The sequence below is a fragment of the Chiloscyllium plagiosum genome, unplaced genomic scaffold, assembly GCF_037043375.1.
Source record: "Chiloscyllium plagiosum isolate Xiang-an unplaced genomic scaffold, Cpla_swu_hap1 HiC_scaffold_37, whole genome shotgun sequence".
NCBI lineage: Eukaryota > Metazoa > Chordata > Chondrichthyes > Orectolobiformes > Hemiscylliidae > Chiloscyllium > Chiloscyllium plagiosum.
This window is the reverse complement of record NW_028270175.1, coordinates 12362021-12384007: the sequence shown is the minus strand read 5'-3', so window position 1 is coordinate 12384007 and position 21987 is coordinate 12362021. Positions and strand designations below refer to the sequence as shown.

General features: G+C 44.5%; 1 protein-coding gene across 4 annotated transcripts in view; it reads left to right on the top strand.

The window, feature by feature from the left end:
- The window catches only part of espn (espin), a 167979-nt gene that overhangs the window by 15019 nt on the left and 130973 nt on the right, over positions 1–21987 (top strand). For all 4 annotated transcript variants that reach the window (XM_087980336.1, XM_043676084.2, XM_043676086.2 and 1 more), the window contains exon 2: positions 1805–1998. In XM_087980336.1, coding sequence (XP_087836462.1) covers positions 1805–1998 — 194 coding nt within the window. The remainder of the gene's footprint in view (positions 1–1804; positions 1999–21987) is intronic.

Genomic DNA, 21987 nt, shown 5'->3' with positions numbered 1-21987 from the left:
CATTTCAGGAGAAGGTGAATGACAGTCTCTTTCCTGACCATAGCTCGAGGGAACAAGAGAAAGGAGTCTCATTCTGTCAATCTGCATTAGTCTCAGAAATGAAAGGATGCTATACTAATTGCCACAATGACTTTTCTTAATTCCACTTAAAATTGGCTTCATGGACTGAGAATCTGTCAAAAGTACTGAAGTACTCAACATGCTTGGTGGGAATTATGAATATGGGAATCATGCCAGATAAAGAAAGCTGTACTGATTCATCCAAGATGTCTCACACAATTAGCCTCACAATATATGCACTCATTAACTCATCCATAACCATGGAAGCTCCAAATAAAAGTCAGAATTCTGACCACTTTTAGGATGTGGTGGGGTGAAAGATTTTCGGAAATTCCTCTCCTACTCCATTTCAGTGATTGAAACTAGTCTGAGAGAACATGAAAATATCTTTTTAAAATTAAGTAGCCTTTGACTTAGCCAGAAAGAGGCCAGGATTTCTCTTGGGAATGAATGTGTGTAAGCTGTGCCTTAGTTGCTGGTGGACTTAATTCTAAAATACAAGGTTTCAGGTTCAAGTCTCACACCACGGCCTTGACCCAAAAACTCAAACCTTAACGCATCTGTTTTGGGTTAACAGCTTTGGAAAATTTCACCTTTTGGAAGAAATGTTAAACCAAGGCCTCACCTGTCTGCTTGGGAGGTGGATTATCTTAAAGAAGAGGAGCTAAGTTATTTCTGGTGTCCTGTTAATATTTATCTCTCAACCAAAACAGTCATCATCTCAGTCCTGTTTATGGGAGTTTGCTGAGTTCAAATTACTTTCTGTGCTTCCGACTTGATAATGTTTCAAAAAGCACTTCATTGAAATGTAAAGTGCTTTTAGACATCACATTTGCTGTATGAATGCAAGTCGTACTTTTCTTTTGAAGTAATGTTCACTTTATATTCACTAAACACTGGAAAAAAGAACCTTTCTCTGAGCTCTAACCGAGATCTGATCTCGGTCAACTTTAAATAGTTGTCCTTATCCTTCTGAACCTATTTACAGTCAGTTCTGCTCTAACGTGGCAGTTCTGTTTTCGAGCAACCCTGTGTTAAAAGAACGTTGCATAAAGCAGCAGTAATTATACTAATGGGCCTGGAATCACATTGTAAACAATATGCGCTTTAAAAGTTTGTGTTATAGAAGCAGTGTCCCAATTCTTCAATCATGTGACAACGAATTTGCATTATTGAAACGTGTGTTATAGCAGAACGACCTGTAATTGGAATAAACTATGAACTCAACACAATCTGTTCTTTCCAACACCTTATAGATTTCTATAAAATCACCCCAAACTCTATATACCAGTCAGCTCTGATATAATGTGATAGTTCGTTCTCATGTGATCTCGCATTATAAGAAAATCACACAGTAGCCACCCTAATTAAACTAATGTGGCTGGAATCGCGTTATATCCAATACAAGTAGGGAAAGATCGCGTTCTACAAATAACAATCTAAATTTTTCAATGGCGTTTAAGCCAATTTGCATTGAAGAAACACATGTTATTGCAAATCGGTTTATCCCCAAAGTGTAACGTTCCTGCTTCTTTAATTTTTCCTTTAAAACAATGATTCATCAATCTGGAAATTAATCTAGTGACATTCCTTTGTATCCAAAGCTACAATACCTCTCACCATGTGAGCAGAACAAAACTGGGCACAATATTCTAACAAGGCCCTCGGTTACCATTTTGGAAATCGCTTTAAAATGTGGTGTGGAGCTGAAAGACTGACAGGTTTTCTTTCTCAATTTCTGCAGGATAAAGACAGTTCTGGAGCTACGGTCCTCCACCTTGCAGCATGGTTTGGGCATCAAGATATCACAGATTGGTTATTGAAAGGTGGAGGCTGTGACCCAACAGCAGCAACAGACACCGGAGCTCTGCCTGTGCACTATGCTGCTGCCAAAGGTGACCTCCCATCATTACGACTGCTGCTTGGACACTGTCCCGAGTAAGTAATAGGGAAGATTGTGCTTAGCTGAGATAGTTACTTGATGCAGTATGCTTGAGACAGATCCCTGGTTGCAATATTTGAGCAGCTATCTTTTGTGGAGAAGTGTGTGCAAGTGAAATTACTGGTATTTCGAGGATCCTTGAATTTTGGGATCCAATCAAATACCAATGGTCCAATATAGGATTTAGTGCAAGGAAAAGAAACATCAGCACAATAGCAGTTGTATATCTCTCAGGGCTGTTAATGCTCTTGTGGTCACCACTAGGTTTTCCTCCTCTTACACAGGACTTCATTTCTAGAGGTAGAGTGTTGAAAAGTGGGGAAAATATGCTAAACCAGTATTAAATCATGGGTAGACAATATTGAGAGCACTGTGTGCAGTATGAAAGGATGTGGAGGCTTTGGAGATGGTGCAGAGTAGATTTACAAGAATGATACTTGAACTACGTGGGGTATACATATTGGGAAAGGATTGACAGACTAGCCTGTTTTTCTCTTGAAAATGCGAAGGCTGAATGGTGACCTGATAGTTTTTTCCCAAATTCTGAGAAGTTTTTATGGAATATTTCTGTTGTGGGGAAAAGCATAAGGAGAAGCTTCAGTGTAAGATGGGCATGTCCTTCGTTCCTGCTCTGGACATTGAGCTACGATGAGAGTGTGAGAAAAATCCTTCACCTGCTGTTCTCTGTAAGGAGTAGTCACAATATACTGTTGCTAGATTAAAATGAGTAATTTATTGTGAGAAAATCAAACTGACATTAAATTTTGAGTTAAGGTGGCAAAGTAAATGCAATTGTACCTTGCAATGAAATAGCAATAATCTGTTATCCAGGAAAATGGACTGCGAGAATTCTTTTGGAGATGTAGTGGACCCCAGCACTGTTGGTTCATCAGAGGACTGTCAGTATGGAGCTTGTTCTGAACTTCTATTGAATTTCCAATGACAGAGTGGGATTGGTCCAAGGAAATTTCTGACTATTACATTTTTAGACCCTTACCTTAGATATTTTCCTCTTTCATTTTCAAGACACAACTGAATAGATAATTGAAGGAAGGCAAAGTTTGTAGGTTTATAGGGGAAGAGCCGGGATTTGAGGAAAATGGACAGCCCTTTCAAGGAGCTGGTACATTCATGGGTGAATTGAATAGCAAATTTAAAAAAATTGCCCCAATCCTGAGGCAGATGGGGGCCAGGGGAGTCTACATTGAGCACCACCCACCTGCTCTTGTCTCTGAACACCTCTTCCCCCAGTCTTCTGACCCAACTCTCACTATGACTGGCCCATCCTGTGATCCCAAAAGAAACAAAACCTTTTCATTATTGCAACACAGGCCTCCAATGATGAACTCCAGGTCGAAGAGGCTACCAACCTCTGCTTGGCTGGTGCTTTCTGGGAGGTGGGACTTCTGTCTTGAGGGCTTCTCAGCCTTCCAGGGGCTAAGAGTCAGCTATTAAGTGTCCTATTAGAGTTTGATCCAGCTGTCATTCTTGCAGGTGTGATTGTTGGGCCAGTTACCACTGAAGACCCACATTGATTGCAGAAAGAGCTAAATCTCGCCCAATCTTTAATTGACTCACATCCTTGTGTGCAGTTAAGACTGAGAGAGATTCCTGATCAGTAGGGGGATGAAGGGTTAGGGAGGAAGGGTAGGAAAGTGGATGTGAGGACTGTTGGATCAGCGGTGAGCCTATTGAGCAGGTTTGAGGGGCTGAACAACCTGCTCCTGTTCCTATTTCTTAACATTTTATGGACTGACTGCAATATTCTGCACTGTATAATCCTATGCTTCTAAGTTTGAAATCAAAAATCACCCCACAGTTGAGTCCCTGTTTCCTCTGAATCAGTTCATCTTTTACTGTCATGCAATTAGGTATTTGTTGAAACTTTATTGCTGGAACAGCACAGCAGGTCAGGCAGCATCCAGGGAACAGGAGATTCGACGTTTCGGGCACAGGCCCTTCTTCAGGAAGGGCCTGTGCCCGAAACGTCGAATCTCCTGTTCCCTGGATGCTGCCTGACCTGCTGTGCTGTTCCAGCAATAAAGTTTCAACTTTGATCTCCAGCATCTGCAGACCTCACTTTCTCTTCAATTAGGTATTTGTAGCAACTGAGCTCCTGGTTAAACAGAAATCCCCGTTCCTTTATTTTGATTTATTGTACACCATCAGCAAATTATAGAATAAACATTCAAGGTGAAGCATTGGTTATGTTTTGAGCTCTCCAACTACTCTATTCACCAGTGAACATGTAACAGATGTGTTTATAAATCAACTTATTCATGGTTGAGTTAAATTTTTGAGACGAGGAAGTCAATAGTTTCAGGGTGCAGACATGTGACTGGAGCTGAGACCATACCCTGATCAACTATGTAAAAACAATGATTGCAGATGCTGGAAACCAGATTCTGGATTAGTCATGCTGGAAAAGCACAGCAGTTCAGGCAGCATCCGAGGAGCAGGAAAATCGACGTTTCGGGCAAAAGCCCTTCATGAGGAATACAGGCTGATGAGCCTAATATTTGTCGAAATCCCAGAGATTTTCCAACTGTTTCTTTGGAGTTTCACTTTTCACTATGGACAAGCGATGGAATCCTTGTGAAAATTGTGGTGAACCTACATCTAATTACTACCTGTTCAAAAGGTATCTTGGAATGGCTTTCCCCGCTAATTCCCCCTCTTTAGCCACTCCAATGACACCAGACACAGGATGAATTTCCTCTTTCATTTCTGTGTAATTTGACTTGGAATGCAAATCCTGGAGGGAAAAAAATTCTTCCATCACTGTAGTAGATAGTAAAGGGTTGATAATCTAGTATGGTACTAAGGAAGGGCTGCACTGTCAGAGATATTGTCTTTCAGGTAAGATGTTAAACTGAGACCCCATCTGCCCATCTCAAATAAAGGTAAGAGGCCCAAGAGCAACATTTGAAAGATCAGAAAGGGGAATTCCCTGTGGTATCTAGGCCATTTCTTATCCCTCAACTAACTTCACTAAAACAGATTATTTAGTAACAATGGGAGAGGCAATGGCCTAGTAGCATTATTGCTAGAGTATTAAACCAGAGACTCAACTAATGTCTTGGGGACCTGAGTTCAAATCCTGCCATGGCAGATGGTTAAATTTAAATTCAATAAAGAATCTAGCATTAAGAGTCTAATGATGTCCATGAAACAATTGTTGATTGTCAGGAAAAAACCATCTGGTTCACTAATGCCCTTTGGGGAATGAAACTGCTGACCTTACCTACATGTGACTCCAGACCCACGGCAATGTGGTTAACTCTTCATGGCCTTCAGGACTATAAATGGTGGCCTAGCCAGAGATACCCACATTCTATGAGTGAATTAAAAAACAATCGCATTACTATTTCTGGGAGTCTACTGTGAGCAAATTTGTCTTCTCTGTTACCCTGGTGACTGCACCCCAAATCTGCTTCACTGGCTCAAGCACTTTGAGATGACCTCAGATTGTGTGAAGTCTTCCTTTGTGTCAGTTTGGATGAAAGTTGTGGGCTACACAGCAATGAATACATAGCTCATAGAGACCCGAGAGAAATCCTTCCTTATTTGCTCATTTGGGGCTGCTCAAAGGCCAATTTTATGCTGGGTCAGCACTCGGAGATTACTATGTGTAGTTGCCATTGACTACACACAACCCTGCCATATTCAAGACATCACTGACTTCCAGATAGAAACAACTTCAGAGTTTCAGCACATCACCTCAGGAAGGAAAGAGTCAATGGGAAGAACTCTTGTTATAGTAGAAACCAAACAGCATTGTTAATGACTTCCTGGACATCAATATTCCCACTGCTGCAGTCCAGTGCTGATTACTTTGTGATCAGCGGCTGCAGAACACTTGTGGTGTATGGTGATAACAGTACCGTCTTTGTTCATGCTTTAGTTATGTAAAGTGCTTAATGTTTCTGAGGGGACTGGGCTGTTTCAATGCAGGAGAGATCCAACTTTCTGACAGAACTGGGATCTACTGTAAAGGACTGAGGGAGGATGATTTCATTTCACAAACTGCTGACCTGCTGAATAAGTAACTGATGCTTTATATCACAGCACTTTTATCTATCTTAAGGGTTCTCTGTAATGTACTTTTCTGTCCTTTTGTCAATAATTTAGTTTAGAATTGTCTCGTTTGCAATAGTTACTCAGCATTTCATTGTGTGTTATCTACCTGTTAATCGTATCTCACACCTGATGTCAACTGTGTACAGCTTATACCTCAATGCAAACCAGTCGTGACCCTGAGATTACCAGTTCTCACCTAACTCTGATTGAAAATTATAGTCTTAAATCTGAACTCCCATCCCTTCTCTGAACTCAGTGTATAATCTTCTCTCCTCTCAATATGTTGTAGAGGCCCTACCTACTCATTCTGCAGAATGCAGGGACTCATCGTTTTTTTATGTTGGGCTATTATTTTTCCAGGAGAAAGTGAGGACAGCAGATGCTGACGATCAGAGCTGAAAATGTGTTGCTGGAAAAGCGCAGCAGGTCAGGCAGCATCCAAGGAGCAGGAGAAGAAGGGCTCATGCCCGAAACGTCGATTCTCCTGCTCCTTGGATGCTGCCTGACCTGCTGCGCTTTTCCAGCAACACATTTTCAGTATTATTTTTCTAATCCAATAAATAGAAAGGCCCATGTAGTTAAGTTAATAATAGAAGTATTCGGATGCTTAAGGTTTGGTTACAGTTGAAGGAGGTTGGTTAGCTGTTTTGGCTGGGTGGCTGTTTTGCAACACAGAATGATGCCAACAGCATGGGTTCAGTCCCTACACCAGTGATGCTTATCATGAATGACTGCTCAACGCAGGTGTGGTGACCCTGAGGTTAAACCATCACCATTCATCCCTTTCTCACTAGAGAGCAGGACTATGGCAACTTTACCTTTCGTTCGAGTTCGTAAACTTGAATTGAGCTCATATTAAACTTGGTAACTTTGGATTGGTGCCAGTTTAGACCTCTTAAACGCAAAGTCAGTATTGGTTGGTGTTGGTGGTTCTGAAGTACAATTTATTCATAGTCCATATCAATTTGAATGGGGACTGATTGGTATAATTAATTTTAGTGATTACAGTAGGAATTAGATGATTGAGCATAGTGACAGTAGGGAATGTTTACAGTAGCTGATTAGGAGTTAAATTACAGTTGCTGATTGCAGTTGGACTAAAATAGTTAGGCTGTGACATTGTTTACATCTATTGTACTTCCATATCCATAAGGTGAGTGTGGAATAAGCCCCATTTTTGTACATTAAATGGATGTGATTTCAAGAATAAGGAACTAAAGTAGACATTTGGCCTCTTAAGACCAAATGATACAGGAGCAGAATTAGGTCATTCGGCTCTTGAATCTGCTTCACCATTAGACCGTGACTGATAATTTTCTCAACCCCATTCTCCTGCCTTCTCTCCATAACCTTTGATCCCCTCACTAATCAAGAACCCCTCTCTGTCTTAAATGCATGCAATGACTTGGCCTTCTGCCGCAATGTGTTCCATCGATTCACCACCCTCTGACTGAAGAAATTCCTTCTCATCTCTGTTCTAAAGTATGAGCCTTCAGTATGTGCCCTCCGGTCTTAGTCCGTCCTACTAGTGGAAACAACTTCTCCACTTCCACTCTAAACCAGGCCTGCCTGTATTCTGTAATTTTCAATCACATCCCCTCTCATCCATCTATCCACCTCAACTGCTTCTCATATGACAAGCCCATCTTCCCTGGGATCATTCTAGTGAATCTCCTTTGGTCCACCTCCAACCCCAGCACACTCTTTCTTAGATAACAGGCCCAAAAGTGCTTACAGTATTCCAAATGCACTCTGACCAGTGCATTATACAGGCTCAGCTCTTGTATTCTGGCCCTCTCAAAATGAGTGCTAACAAGTCTGCTTCGCCATTTAATAAGATCAGATTGTGGCTTCAAACTCCACTTTTCTGTCTGCTCTTTATTATTCTGAATCTTTTATTAATCCCCGGAGGGAAAAACAACTTGGAAAAGATTGGACCTCTATTTTGAAGTATACAAGATGAGTTGGTCCAGTGTTTCTTATTTGCCAGTATTACTGGGTTTTATTTCTTCTGTGGAAAATCTAACTCTGCCTTGAATATAGTCAATGACCAGCATCCAATGCTGTCTGGGGAAGAGAATCTCAAACTTTGACCACTCTCTGAGAGAAAAATATTCTTCTAATCTCAGTCTTGAGTGAAATTTTAAACAGTGTCTCCTTGTTCTAGACTTGCCCACAAGAGGAATGGACCACTCAGCATCTCAGCCTGCCAAGCCTCCTCAACATCTTATGACTTTCAATTTAGATCACCTCCCATTCTTCTATACGGTAATTCTCCAGTATATGATAATCTTTCAGAAAATACTTCAGAAATGTTGGAGAGAAACAGCCGTCCTGGAAATTCATACTTCCCTTGGTTTAAGGATGGAGTGTCAACCACAGGACTATTGCATTTCAGTCAACTCATCTTTCTACCTCACTACGGACAAAAGGCACATTGAAACCCAATGCACTTTCGAAGAATGTGAGTGGGGCCCCACTCACCTTTCATTGTAGAATGATGGTCCCTCTTCTTAACTGAGGTTGGATAAATTTCAGTGTCAAGCAACAACACAGGACATTTATCAAACTGACTGTCTGCCTTACTTGGAGAAGGACATTGGAATTCCTTGCCACAGTGAGCTGTGGGGGCAGAATCCTTGAGTATATTTAGCACCAAGATAGATTTTTGACTGGTAGGAAAATCGAATTTTACAAGGAAAGGGCAGCACAAGTGGATGTGAGGAATGTCAGAGCAGCCGTACTGCTGTTGAATGGCAGAGCAGGCTTGAGGGACTAAATGGCCTACTCCTATTTCATAGAATTCCTACAGCGTGGAAGCAGGCCATTCGACCCATTGAGTCCACACTGACCCTTGAGGAGCATCCCATCCAGAGCCCCCTTCCCTATCCTATCCCTGTAACCCTTCATATCCCGTGGCTAATACACCTAACTTACACATCCCTGGACACTATGGCAATTTAGCATGGCCAATCCACCTAATCAGCACATCTTTGGACTGTGAGAGGAAACTGGAGCACCTCGCAGAGACCCACACAGATACAGGGAGAATGTGCAAATTCCACACTGACATTCATGTCTATATGGGTCTTTCAAGTTCATTAGCTGCTGTTTTAGCGTGTTGGTGGGTTTGTGGGCTACTGTGATGCCAATAGGTCTGAGTAGTCTGGCAGTCATTTCTGAGATGTCTTTGATGTAGGGAAGAGGGGCTAAGGTTTCTGGGTGCATTTTGTTTGATGTTTGGGTTTATTGCTGAGAAACTGTGACAAACACTACATTGGCCAAACAGGCAGAGAACTAGCCACCAGGATACATGAATATCAACTAGCCACAAAAAGACATGACCCACTCTCACTAGTATCCTTACATACAAATGAGGAAGGACACCACTTTGACTGGGACAACACATCCATCCTAGGATAAGAATTCCTAGAAGCATGGCATCTATCAACAAACACATTGACTTGGATTCCATTTACCACCCCCTGAGAAAAAGAACATGACATCACTGCAGAAAATGACATTTCCAACCCAAGGAAACCTAAACACATAAATAGAAAGTGGGTCACTGACATCCGTGCTTCACCAGAGGCTCACTGATGATGTTACCTAGTATGGTGATGAAGCATCTGAAAATGAACCTTCCAGCTCAGTGAGCAAACTTACATCCAGAACCTCAACCTGAGCTACAAATCTTCTCAAAACTTGCTATCTTTTCTTACGGAAGGAGAACTGCACACAGCATTGTGGATCTGGCCCTACATATCCATAATAATACTTCCTCACTTTTATCCTTGATTCAGTAAACATCAATGTTCCATTTGCCTCCCTGATCTCTTGCTGTACCTTCATTAACTTCTTGTGATTGAGGTAGCAGGATAACCTGATTCCTCTGTACCATAGAATTCTGCAGTCTGTCAACGTTTAAATAATACTCTACTGTCCTGTAAAAGTAAACAAGTTCAGATTTTCCCCCACTTCTTTTGATTATTTTTTGAATAATATCTTACATCTGCTAACTTCCAATTTACTGGGATCGTTCCAGAGTGTAGTGAAGTTTGGAAAATCCTAAACTATTATCCTTGATTAAAAGTGAATGAACCTCATGTACAAATATAACGTAGAATAACTCGAACAATTGATGGATGGAGCACCAGTGAGCACAGTGAATTATGTGATGATACTATGGCTCTTAAGAGGTGTATCTTGTTCCTTATTTTTTGAAGAAAAGTTGAGATAGAAGTGCCAGCTGAATGCTCCAAAGCCAATAAGGTAAACAGCTTGTGAAGCCTTGGGATTTTTTTTTAAAGTTGAAACAATCAAAGCAGCCTAAATGGGTGGGATCAATTACCACAGAACCAGGATTTAGATTTAGTTTTAGACCTCAGTAATAATTGCTAGGGTCATGAAGCTGGATGTGGAAACTGTTCCTCTGTCTGTTACAGCTAAAAGCTGGGGTCTCTTCCTGCTGCTGAAATTTCAAGTGAGACAGTCTATTTTACTGAATTTACCTTTGCCACGGGCGTGTTTATGTGATGTTACTATATTGGAACAGTTTATTAGTAGTAGTTAATATATCTGTTATTTTGTTAAACACTTTAATAGAGTAACAGTTAAGCAAATTCATTTATTCTTCCCATGTCTGTGTGGGTTTCCTCCAGGTGCTAATAATAGTTCCATTAATAGCAGATACAAGGACACAGTCTCAGAGTGAAGGGACTTTAGAATTGAGGTGGGGAGGAGTTTCTTCAGTCAGAGGTGGTGAATCTGTGGAATTCATTGCTGCAGAAGGCTGTGGAGGCGAGGTCATTGAGTGTCTTTAAGACAGAGGTAGAAAGGTTATTGATTAGTAAGGGGATCAAAGGTTATGGGGAGGAAATGTGATTGAGAAACATATCAGCCATGGTTGAATGATGGGGCAGACTTAATGGGCTGAATGGTCTAATTCTGCTTCGATATATTATGGCCTTGTGGTCTTATTTTAGCTTCCCATTTGGTAAAGAAGTTAGATTAATTATTCAATGATCAGTCAATTCTGCTGCTTGGCGCTGTCGTAACGGGCTAGCTCCAGTTACGAGCCTGAAACCTGAGCTTGGCACTTCCCTTTGCCTTATATTTACCAACAGTTGTGCAAACAAGTGTGTGATTACATTAATCCAGTGGGCACATTTTAAGTTCATGTGCCGAATGTACCATGGGTGGTGCTTAATTAAAATAAGTTAAACTGCTTGAGTTGTATTTGGAAATCACTTGGTCACACATCACAAGGAGAGCATGTTTAACCTGCAGTTTTGACTGAATCGACACCTTTACTTGGTTTTATAACGATGGGACTTTGTGGTTGAATCTCGTCTCTTTAAGACAGCAGGCTGTATGTCACTAATGTTGAGTCGTTAACAATTAATTAGCCTAGCTGGAAGCTTACAGCTTTTGGTAGAAGCATTTTTCACATAGTATTGTTTGCTGAGGTTGCTATAGCACCCAGAAGGCATCACCTGGCCATTCAAATTCAGGTTGTCCATCTATCACCGGTCTTTTGTGCCCACACTAGCACAGGAAGGAAAGACAAAATGATGGCATTAAGGACCATTTGTACCAACAGACTTCCTGCCTCACATAAATTAGGGCAAGAAATAGTAAATATTTTCCTTTAGAAGTAATGTTCAGTGCACTACACTACTATGGAAGTGCTGCATTGTAAGAGGTTCCAACTGCCAAGTGAGACATTAGATTCTGGCTCATTCTGCCTGTTGAAGTGAACATAAATAATCTTGAAATTTTTTTTTGACAATGATGTTCTCCTGATATCTCTGTCAAAATTTCTCCCTGGATCAAGATTTGGAGGTGCTGTTGTTGGACTGGGATGTACAAAGTTAAAAATCACACAACACCAGGTTATAGTCCAACAGGTTTTTTTGGAAGCACTAGCTTTCAGAGTGCTGCTCCTTCATCAGGTGGTTGATCCCTGAATCAACACCATCTAAAGAGATTGATCGGTATTTCGTCTCTGTGATAGAAGACGCAGAGTGCAAATTGCCTGCAGCGTATGCCTTTGCTAGAGCAGGGATTAATGTCTTCAAATGGTTGTACCATGATTTGAGATCCCCTAGGGATCTGTAAGGACCTAGATGTCGAGAATATCTTTAAAATTCCTGCTTCTAGATTTCTTTTACCCTTCTCATGAATTTTCAGCTCAACAATGTGTACATGTTATTTGTTAGGAATGGAGCTGTTTTCTCACGCTGGACACCAATTGAGGGCAGACATTGGGCAGCACGGTGGCACAGTGGTTAGCACTGCTGCCTCACAGCGCCAGAGACCCGGGTTCAATTCCCGCCTCAAGCGACTGTGTGGAGTTTGCACGTTCTCCCCGTGTCTGCGTGGGTTTCCTCCGGGTACTCCGGTTTCCTCTCACATCACAAAGATGTGCAGGTCAGGTGAATTGGCCATGCTAAATTGCCCGTAGTGTTAGGTAAAGGGGTAAATGTAGAGGAATGGGTGGGTTACGCTTCGGTGGGTTGGTGTGGACTTGTTGGGCCGAAGGGCCTGTTTCCACACTGTAAGTAATCTAATCTAATCTAATTATGGCTGGGTCAAGATCTTGAGCCTCCCTCTCTAACTGCACTGCAGATGTACCTTCAGTGCACAAACCACAGAGCTGTATGAAGGTAGCTCATCTTGAGAGCAATTGAGGTTAGTCAATGAACATTGACCTTGCTTGCAATACCCACATCCCATGAAGATTTATAAAACCAAAATGGCGTGGTTGTGCTTTACCCCATAAATCATGGGTCACCTTCATAAAGAGGATCAACTGCATCAATGTGATATTTTTCTGTTTTCTCTGACCAGACATCCTGTGCACTCTTTGAGTAAGCTTCTTATTGTTGTACCAATTAACAAGACATTAGAGGCCATTTTCTGCTCTGATCCAATAACTCCACAAACTTAATTACTCCCCCAAATGCTGATATGACAGCACTCCCAAAACTGAAACCCAAACTTAGCTTACTGTTCACCTTTTAAGCCATTTTTGTCTGATGAAGGTGAGTCACTGAACCAAACAGGACTCTCAAAGAAAATGGTTACCTTGTCACTGCCTGGTCTGTCCTGGTCCTAACTGGGCTCCTGCTTACTGTCCTGGGCTTGCAATGGATAGAATCCTCTTAGAAAATGTGTGAATGTGGACATTGAATGAAATGAGGACTCTAACTAATATCCAGTGATGGTTTAGTGATCAGTTGGGAAAGTATTGAAGATTTGCCAGTGCCCCTAGGCCAGTATCTCACCAGTAGACCAGAGAGGAATGAAGGATAAATGGAAAATATTAGGACAAGAGGAAGAATTTCCAAATGCAGCATGTTCTCAACGCAGAGGGTAGGTTGTTGCAATTAACAGTGGCTGCTGTGATCACAATGTACCCACAATATAGAAGCACCGACAACCAAAGAGGAAAGGATGAATGTTTTGACAGGTACTTTATATACAAAATTGTAATTGTATCTTAATGTATTTTGTAAAGATATGAGTACGTGGTCAATTTTACCTTGTTTTCTAGTCTGAAATTCAATGGACCTCTATTTTGAAAGCCAGTATTTTTAATCCTTGATGGAAACCCTTGTTATTAAATGGGCTCTTTCTTTACGGATCTTTTTAGGGATGAATACTCCCATTCAACCAGATCTCTTATAATATTAGAGGTATTGTTATTATTTGTACATCAAACCTTGGATCATATAAGTCATTTTGTAAATGATGCTTTGTTGCTGCATGTGCAATAAAGGGAGTATTAGGGCTCCTGAGCCCTTATGCTCTAGGCCAGCCGCATCCTTCTCTCTCTCTCTCCTTTTCCTTCATTTTCTTTCTTTTTGCTTTCATCATCTGATGTTGTGGAGGAGCAGTGGTGGTAGGCCAAAGCCTGGACTCAGGAACTCGATGGACAGTCAGCATTGATGCATTACTTTAATCTTGCACACAAGTGTATGGTGCTGTAGCTTGCAGGGACTTTGGCCACAAGTGCAATTATTTTCAAAACCAAGGTGAGGCTTGACATTGGAATGCAGAACACGATGATTTAATTGGTAAAAGGGCAGAAAATTAGGCATTAAGCTATAGAATATCAGGAATGGGATGCTTGAACTAGAAAGAGTAGAATTCAGAGCTGGTGAAATGGCATGCCAAATCCAGAGAATCAAAGTGTGAATGTCACAGACCATCATTGAATTAAAAGTAACCCAGAAAAGGAGACAATCCACAAAATGGTACCATTGTGATGAAACAGTAAGATCAGACAGTACTTGATCTAGGTACGTAAAAAGGCAGTTTCCCATTTAATATACTCTTAGTTATTTGAGTGGATGGGGAGGAGCTAAAGATGTCCTGACTAGACAATATCTGGTAGTTTCCACAAACTGATTATACCAGCTGATTCAGTGCTTAGCCAATGCACAAGGGAAGGTTCGGGGAATCCTGTAAACCATTGATTCTGTGGGAGTGGGAAAGCTAGATCGTTAGTCAGTGAATCGAGAATTGTGTCAAAGCTCCAGTCACTACCTGCCTGAAAGTGGTTTCAAACCTCTGCTCATGGACTGAGAAGTGGGAATGTTAACAATAAGGGGGGGGGGGGGGGGGGGTTCAGATCAGTATCTTACACCTTGATCAGTAAAGTGTCCACCAAACATTTCTCATTTCAAAGAACAACACCTTTATAAAGAACTTTATCAAAGAATATTTTAAAATTCTTCACATTCAATGAGTCATTGCAGGTAGATATGGGAAGTAATTTTGAGAAGAGCAGGATCCCACATGAAGCACGAGAGATGAAGAAGTAAGGTCTGAGGAGGAATGGACAGACAATGGGAGAATTGTCCATTCTTCAAGTAGTCCTATGACATGATTTCTGGAAGAATACTCCTCCAATAATGCAGCAACATTCTAGTGATGTACCAGCCTAGATTATGTACAAAGACCCAGATAAGGTCTGAAAATTCAGCATGTGAGATCAGATCAATTCAGACTTCAATATTTATTTCTTGCCAGCAGATGAGGTATTAAAATATTTTTGCTCGTGTGAAAATGATAACATTAGAGATGATGTTTAAACCTCCTCTGAAAGGGGGAAGAGTTTTGAGGATGTTTGATAATATTGTACTATTTAGGGTTGTTCAAGTTGGCTCAGTGATAGACCACAAATCTTTAAATCAGAAAGTTCTGTGTTCAATTCCCACCCCAGGAGAACAGAATGTACTATAAATTGACATCCCAGTGCAGGACTAAGGGAGTGCTGCAATGCCAGGGGTGCCACATGAGGCTTTAGTTGAATTTCACCATAGGCTTGATGAACCTAATGACAGGGTGACAAGTGGGTCCTGAGTCCACACTTTTTCCAATAGCAGAACTGGCTCCATGATTTTGGGTTCATAATTAGTACAAGATAATGATTCTGACAGAATTAATGTTCATGTTCCACTACATGTGGAAGATTAGCTCTACCCAATCCGATAACATCTCTCACTCCTTGGCTGGAGATAGCTGAGCTTTGCAGGAGTACCTGAAGGGAGCAGCTGTATCCTGCACAGCTCCTGACAGTCATCGGCAGTTATGCCTGGCAAGTTAATGGAAGTTGGTAAACTAGATCTGTTGCTGTCAAGCGATAAGCAACTTTGTTATCGAAGAGAAGTAACTCGCCAGCGATCTATTTTCTACCTAAACAGGCCCAGCAAGGACAATTTGTGGTAGTGATTTATCCAAAATAGAATCCCACATGCTGATGGTGGTGATATCTGAAAAGACAACACAATTGCTTAAAGATGACGGGCAGGTCCCCAGTGTTGCAGGCCCAGTCCAAGGCTGGATTCTCTAAGGCCTCTAAAGGGACAGGATGACATCACATGGCAGACTTTTTAAAAATTCATTCATGACATGTAGGCATCACCAGCTGGATTTACTGCCCATTTCTGGTTGCCCACTACATGTGGAAGATTGTGACAAACTGCCCTCTTGCTGCAAACCTGAAGGACATCTTCTTATAAATAAATTAAAAAATAATGTGAATGTTGAAGAGAATTGGAGGGGAGTAACCCTTCAGAGTAGGGGGTGGGATTGGAGGGAAATCAATGATGTCATGTTCTTGTTGCCTATGTGCCTCATGTTTCCGTTGGGCTTCTAGGTTATCCATTTCCATCGTGTGCCATGCACCCCAGTCGCTTGCCATTGACAAATTTCCTGTAAAATGGCCCTTCATAGGCCCTTGCAGATGGTTCCCAGTGAATGGACAGTATCAGGGTGCCATTCAGCCATGCATTTCACAAGATGGAGGCACCAGCATGATAGGGAGTGTTCGGGCTCCTGAGCCCTTATGCTGTAGGCCGGCTGCATCCTTCTCTCTCTCTTCTTTTCCGTTATTTTCTTTCTCTGCTTTCATTATCTGACATTGTGGAGGAATGTCGGCAGCAGCAGTGGTGGGATTGAGGACTCATGACTTTGGTAGGCTGAAGCCTGGACTCAGGATCTTGGTGGACGGTCGGCTGCGGCAGAGCTTTGTACTCAGAAAGGAGTTGTGGTAGGCCCACAGTGGGGACTCAATGGGTCGCTGAGGTGAGGTCCCGCCGTGATCGGAAGGCGAGTTCCCGGTACAGTCTGGAGGCAAGTTCCCAGGGTGGTCTGAAGGCGAGATCTTGGCTCAGTCTGGAGGTGTGTTCCCGCCACAGTCTTGAGGTAAGATCATGGTGCGATCTGGAGGTGAGATCTTGGTGCAGTCTGGAGGTGAGATCCCAGCACGGTCTGGAGGCAGGTTCCCAGGGCGGTCAGGAGGTAAGTTCCCAGTGTGGTCTGTACATGAGATTCCAGTGCGGTCCAGAGGTGAGATCCCAGTGCTGTCCAGAGGTGAGGTCCCAGTGCTGTCCAGAGGTGAGGTCCCAGTGCGGTCCGGAGGTGAGATCCCAGTGCGGTCCGGAGGTGAGGTCCCAGTGCGGTCCGGAGGTGAGATCCCAGTGCGGTCTGGAGGTGAGATCCCAGTGCGGTCTGGAGGTGAGATCCCAGTGCGGTCCGGAGGTGAGATCCCAGTGCGGTCCGGAGGTGAGATCCCAGTGCGGTCCGGAGGTGAGATCCCAGTGCGGTCCGGAGGTGAGATCCCAGTGCGGTCCGGAGGTGAGATCCCAGTGCGGTCCGGAGGTGAGATCCCGGTGCGGTCCGGAGGCAAGTTCCCAGGGTGGTCAGGAGGTAAGTTCCCAGTGCTGTCTGGAGGCAAGTTCCCAGTGTGGTCTGTACATGAGATTCCAGTGCGGTCGGGAGGTGAGGTCCCAGTGCGGTCGGGAGGTGAGGTCCCAGTGCGGTCGGGAGGTGAGGTCCCAGTGCGGTCGGGAGGTGAGGTCCCAGTGCAGTCGGGAGGTGAGATCCCAGTGTGGTCGGAAGGTGAGGTCCCAGTGCGGTCCGGAAGGTGAGGTCCCAGTGCGGTCGGGAGGTGAGATCCCAGTGCGGTCCGGAAGGTGAGGTCCCAGTGCGGTCCGGAGGTGAGATCCCAGTGCGGTCGGGAGTTGAGATCCCAGTGCGGTCCGGACGGTGAGGTCCCTGTGCGGTCGGGAGGTGAGATCCCAGTGCGGTCGGGAGTTGAGATCCCAGTGCGGTCCGGACGGTGAGGTCCCTGTGCGGTCGGGAGGTGAGATCCCAGTGCGGTCCGGAGGTGAGATCCCAGTGCGGTCCGGAGGTGAGATCCCAGTGCGGTCGGGAGGTGAGGTCCCAGTGCAGTTGTGAGGTGAGGTCCCAGTGCGGTCCGGAGGTGAGATCCCAGTGCGGTCCGGAGGTGAGGTCCCAGTGCGGTCGGGAGGTGAGATCCCAGTGCGGTCGGGAGGTGTGGTCCCAGTGCGGTCGGGAGGTGTGGTCCCAGTGCAGTCGGGAGGTGAGGTCCCAGTGCGGTCGGGAGGTGAGGTCCCAGTGCGGTCGGGAGGTGAGGTCCCAGTGCGGTCGGGAGGTGAGGTCCCAGTGCGGTCGTGAGGTGAGGTCCCAGTGCGGTCGGGAGGTGAGATCCCAGTGCAGTCGGGAGGTGAGGTCCCAGTGCGGTCGGAAGGTGAGATCCCAGTGCAGTCGGGAGGTGAGGTCCCAGTGCGGTCGGGAGGTGAGATCCCAGTGCGGTCGGGAGGTGAGGTCCCAGTGCGGTCGGGAGGTGAGGTCCCAGTGCGGTCCGGAGGTGAGATCCCAGTGCGGTCGGGAGGTGAGGTCCCAGTGCGGTCGGGAGGTGAGGTCCCAGTGCGGTCCGGAGGTGAGATCCCAGTGCGGTCGGGAGGTGAGGTCCCAGTGCGGTCCGGAGGTGAGGTCCCAGTGCGGTCCGGAGGTGAGATCCCAGTGCGGTCCGGAGGTGAGATCCCAGTGCGGTCCGGAGGTGAGGTCCCAGTGCGGTCGGGAGGTGAGATCCCAGTGCGGTCGGGAGGTGAGATCCCAGTGCGGTCGGGAGGTGAGGTCCCAGTGCGGTCTGGAAGTGAGATCCCAGTGCGGTCTGGAAGTGAGATCCCAGTGCGGTCTGGAAGTGAGATCCCAGTGCGGTCCGGAGGTGAGGTCCCAGTGCGGTCGGGAGGTGAGGTCCCAGTGCGGTCGGGAGGTGAGGTCCCAGTGCGGTCCAGAGGTGAGGTCCCAGTGCGGTCGGGAGGTGAGATCCCAGTGCGGTCGGGAGGTGAGATCCCAGTGCGGTCGGGAGGTGAGATCCCAGTGCGGTCTGGAAGTGAGATCCCAGTGCGGTCTGGAAGTGAGATCCCAGTGCGGTCTGGAAGTGAGATCCCAGTGCGGTCCGGAGGTGAGGTCCCAGTGCGGTCGGGAGGTGAGGTCCCAGTGCGGTCGGGAGGTGAGGTCCCAGTGCGGTCGGGAGGTGAGGTCCCAGTGCGGTCCGGAGGTGAGGTCCCAGTGCGGTCGGGAGGTGAGATCCCAGTGCGGTCGGGAGGTGAGGTCCCAGTGCGGTCCGGAGGTGAGATCCCAGTGCGGTCCGGAAGTGAGATCCCAGTGCGGTCCGGAAGTGAGATCCCAGTGCGGTCCGGAAGTGAGATCCCAGTGCGGTCCGGAAGTGAGATCCCAGTGCGGTCGGGAGGTGAGGTCCCAGTGCGGTCGGGAGGTGAGGTCCCAGTGCGGTCGGGAGGTGAGGTCCCAGTGCGGTCGGGAGGTGAGGTCCCAGTGCGGTCCGGAGGTGAGGTCCCAATGCGGTCCGGAGGTGAGATCCCAGTGCGGTCGGGAGACGAAATCCTGGCACAGTCTGGAGTTGAGATCCTGGTGCGGTCTGTACTATACTGAAGTACTGTAATGCTGAAATTTGTATTTCTTCACTTTTCTAATTTCTTAGTAAAATTTTGTACCTAGGTCCTCGTACCTACGATTCTGAACTTCTTATTTCTTTATGTTTCTAATTTATTCTTAACATTCCGTACTTCGGTAACTTTGTACCTAAGGTGGTGCCGTAATTAGCGACTTTGTAAACTTTCCACTGCACTCATGTGAGGACATGTGACAATAAACCTAATCCCTAGTTCCATATTTTATCCTCCCCACATCAGGACTTCACCCAGAGAGCGGTAAAAACTGCCCATTAAATTAAGGACTCCTTTGCCTATTTGTGAGCATAAAAGCTTCTGTTACAAAGAGAAAAAGCAGGCCTCCCAGGGGTTTTGGTCACCATCCTACCTTAAACAGTATTCCCACCCCGTCCCCGCAAAATAAAACCAAGTTCTCATTGCTGTTGTTGGATCTCGCTGTCTGGAAATCTTATGGATGCACTGCTTGTCCACATGACAGCGACAGGATTTCAGAGGGTAATTAATTAGACCTGGAGCACTGTGGAGTGCTCTATCATCACAAGTTCTTTCAATGAGCCTTCAGTATTCATCAAGGTTGAATGAATATCCTATAGCTGACAGATGCTAATGCACCAGATCAACGGTTTCTCTATCCAATCTGTTGACACCTCTGCTGCAATTGATAACATTTAAGTAGCAATGATTCTACTGTGTTCAGTCTTATCTGAATTTGTGAAAAGAATTAATTGTCGTTATAAAGAGAACAAAAACACCGTGACTTGTACAACAATAAACTGTTTGAAAGCACCAAATTTGACAAGAACAGAAAAAAGTATATCGCCATTCTACAGTCGCTGTTTAATTCGACAAATGATTTTGGCATTATCTATTCTGGTTGGCACATACACACAATGCGTGCTGTCAGTTTCATAGGACAGGATGGTTTACAGCTCCAGGTAACCTGCACTGGCCTCATAAAACAAAAATAAACAAGTTCCCTTGGAAACTTCTGACTGCGTGCCTGATTTTCACAATCTTCAAAGGATTTGGTTTACTTTGCAGTTCAGAATATCCCTGCATATGTTTTCATGTGGGTTCCCATAGAAAGCATTTTAGAATAATGCAGCTCTGTCAAGACTGCATGGAGTCATGGAGATGTACAGCACAGAAACAGAGCCACAGGTTTAATTTGTCCACGCCGACCAGATACCCTAAATTAATCTAGTCCCATGTGCTAGCGATTGGCCCATATCCCTATAAACCCTTCCTATTCACATCCGCATCCAGGGGTGGCACGGTGGCTCAGTGGTTAGCTCTGCTTTCTCACAGCACCAGGGTCCCAAGTTTGATTCCAGTCTCGGGCAGACTGAGTGGAGTTTGCACATTCTCCCCGTGTCTGCGTGGGTTTCCTCCGGGTGCTCCGGTTTCCTCCCACAGTCCAAAGATGTGCAGGCCAAGTGAATTGGCCATGCTAAATTGCCCATAGTGTTAGGTGCATTAGTCAGAGGGGAAATGGATCTGGGTGGGTTACTCTTCGGAGGGTCAGTGTGGATTTGTTGGGCCAAAGGGCCTGTTTCCACACTGTAGGAAAGCGAATCTAATCTAATCTAAATATTGTAATTATTCCAGCCTCCACTTTCTCTGGTAGTTCATTCCATACATGCATCACCCTCTGCTTGAAAACATTGCTCCTTAGGTCCCTTTTAAATCTCTCCCACCTGAAATTTATGCCCTCTAAATTTGGATTCCCCTACCCTGGAGAAAAGATCTTGAATATTCACCCGAACCGTGCCATTCATGATTTTATAAGTTTCTACTTCACTGGACTGTCTAAATACATGCTAAACATTTAACACACAGTCACCTTCTCATGTGCATTAATGGATAGAAATTGGATTTTCGAATATAGCAATATTCGAAATTCCTACCCTTCGCACCACTCCAGGCTGTGCCCTCCCGCATTCTCTTTGCAACAATCTAGGCTGCTTCTCATCTGCAAATCTCTCCTCTGAGTTGTACACAGAATTGAATATTTCTGCCAGCATTCATCTTCATAGATTTATAAAAGAAGATCATTGAGAATCTATGGCTAAAAACTCTTGCCTTAATCACTCAGACCTCTGAGTATAGGAGTTGGGAAGACATGCTGAGGTTGTCAGGATGTTGGTGAAGCCTCTACCTGATTACTGTGTCCAGTTCTGGCTGCCCTGTTATTATGAAGTTGAAGAGAGTGGATGCAGGTACCTGTCATGTAACTAACTAGCAGTCTCAGAGTGTACTAGAAAATTGAAAATATGTAACATTTGGTTGTGAAACAAAATACCTGACTTTTGGTTGCTATGTTTTCACAGTAGTTTGAATTTAACCAATCAGTTTAAATTATGACCCACGATACGAAAACCCAACCAAATTTTAATTTTACGGTTTTAACAACATCAAACCCCAATGTTTGGAGTATAACCTCAGCATGTCTTCCTAACTCCTATACTCAGAGGTCTGAGCGATTAAGGCAAGAGATTTTAGCCATAGATTCTCAATGATCTTCTTTTATAAATCTATGAAGATGAATGCTGGCAGAAATATTCAATTTTGAGAGTTAGCCAGAGAACTTGACTAACTGCCATCATCAGAGTA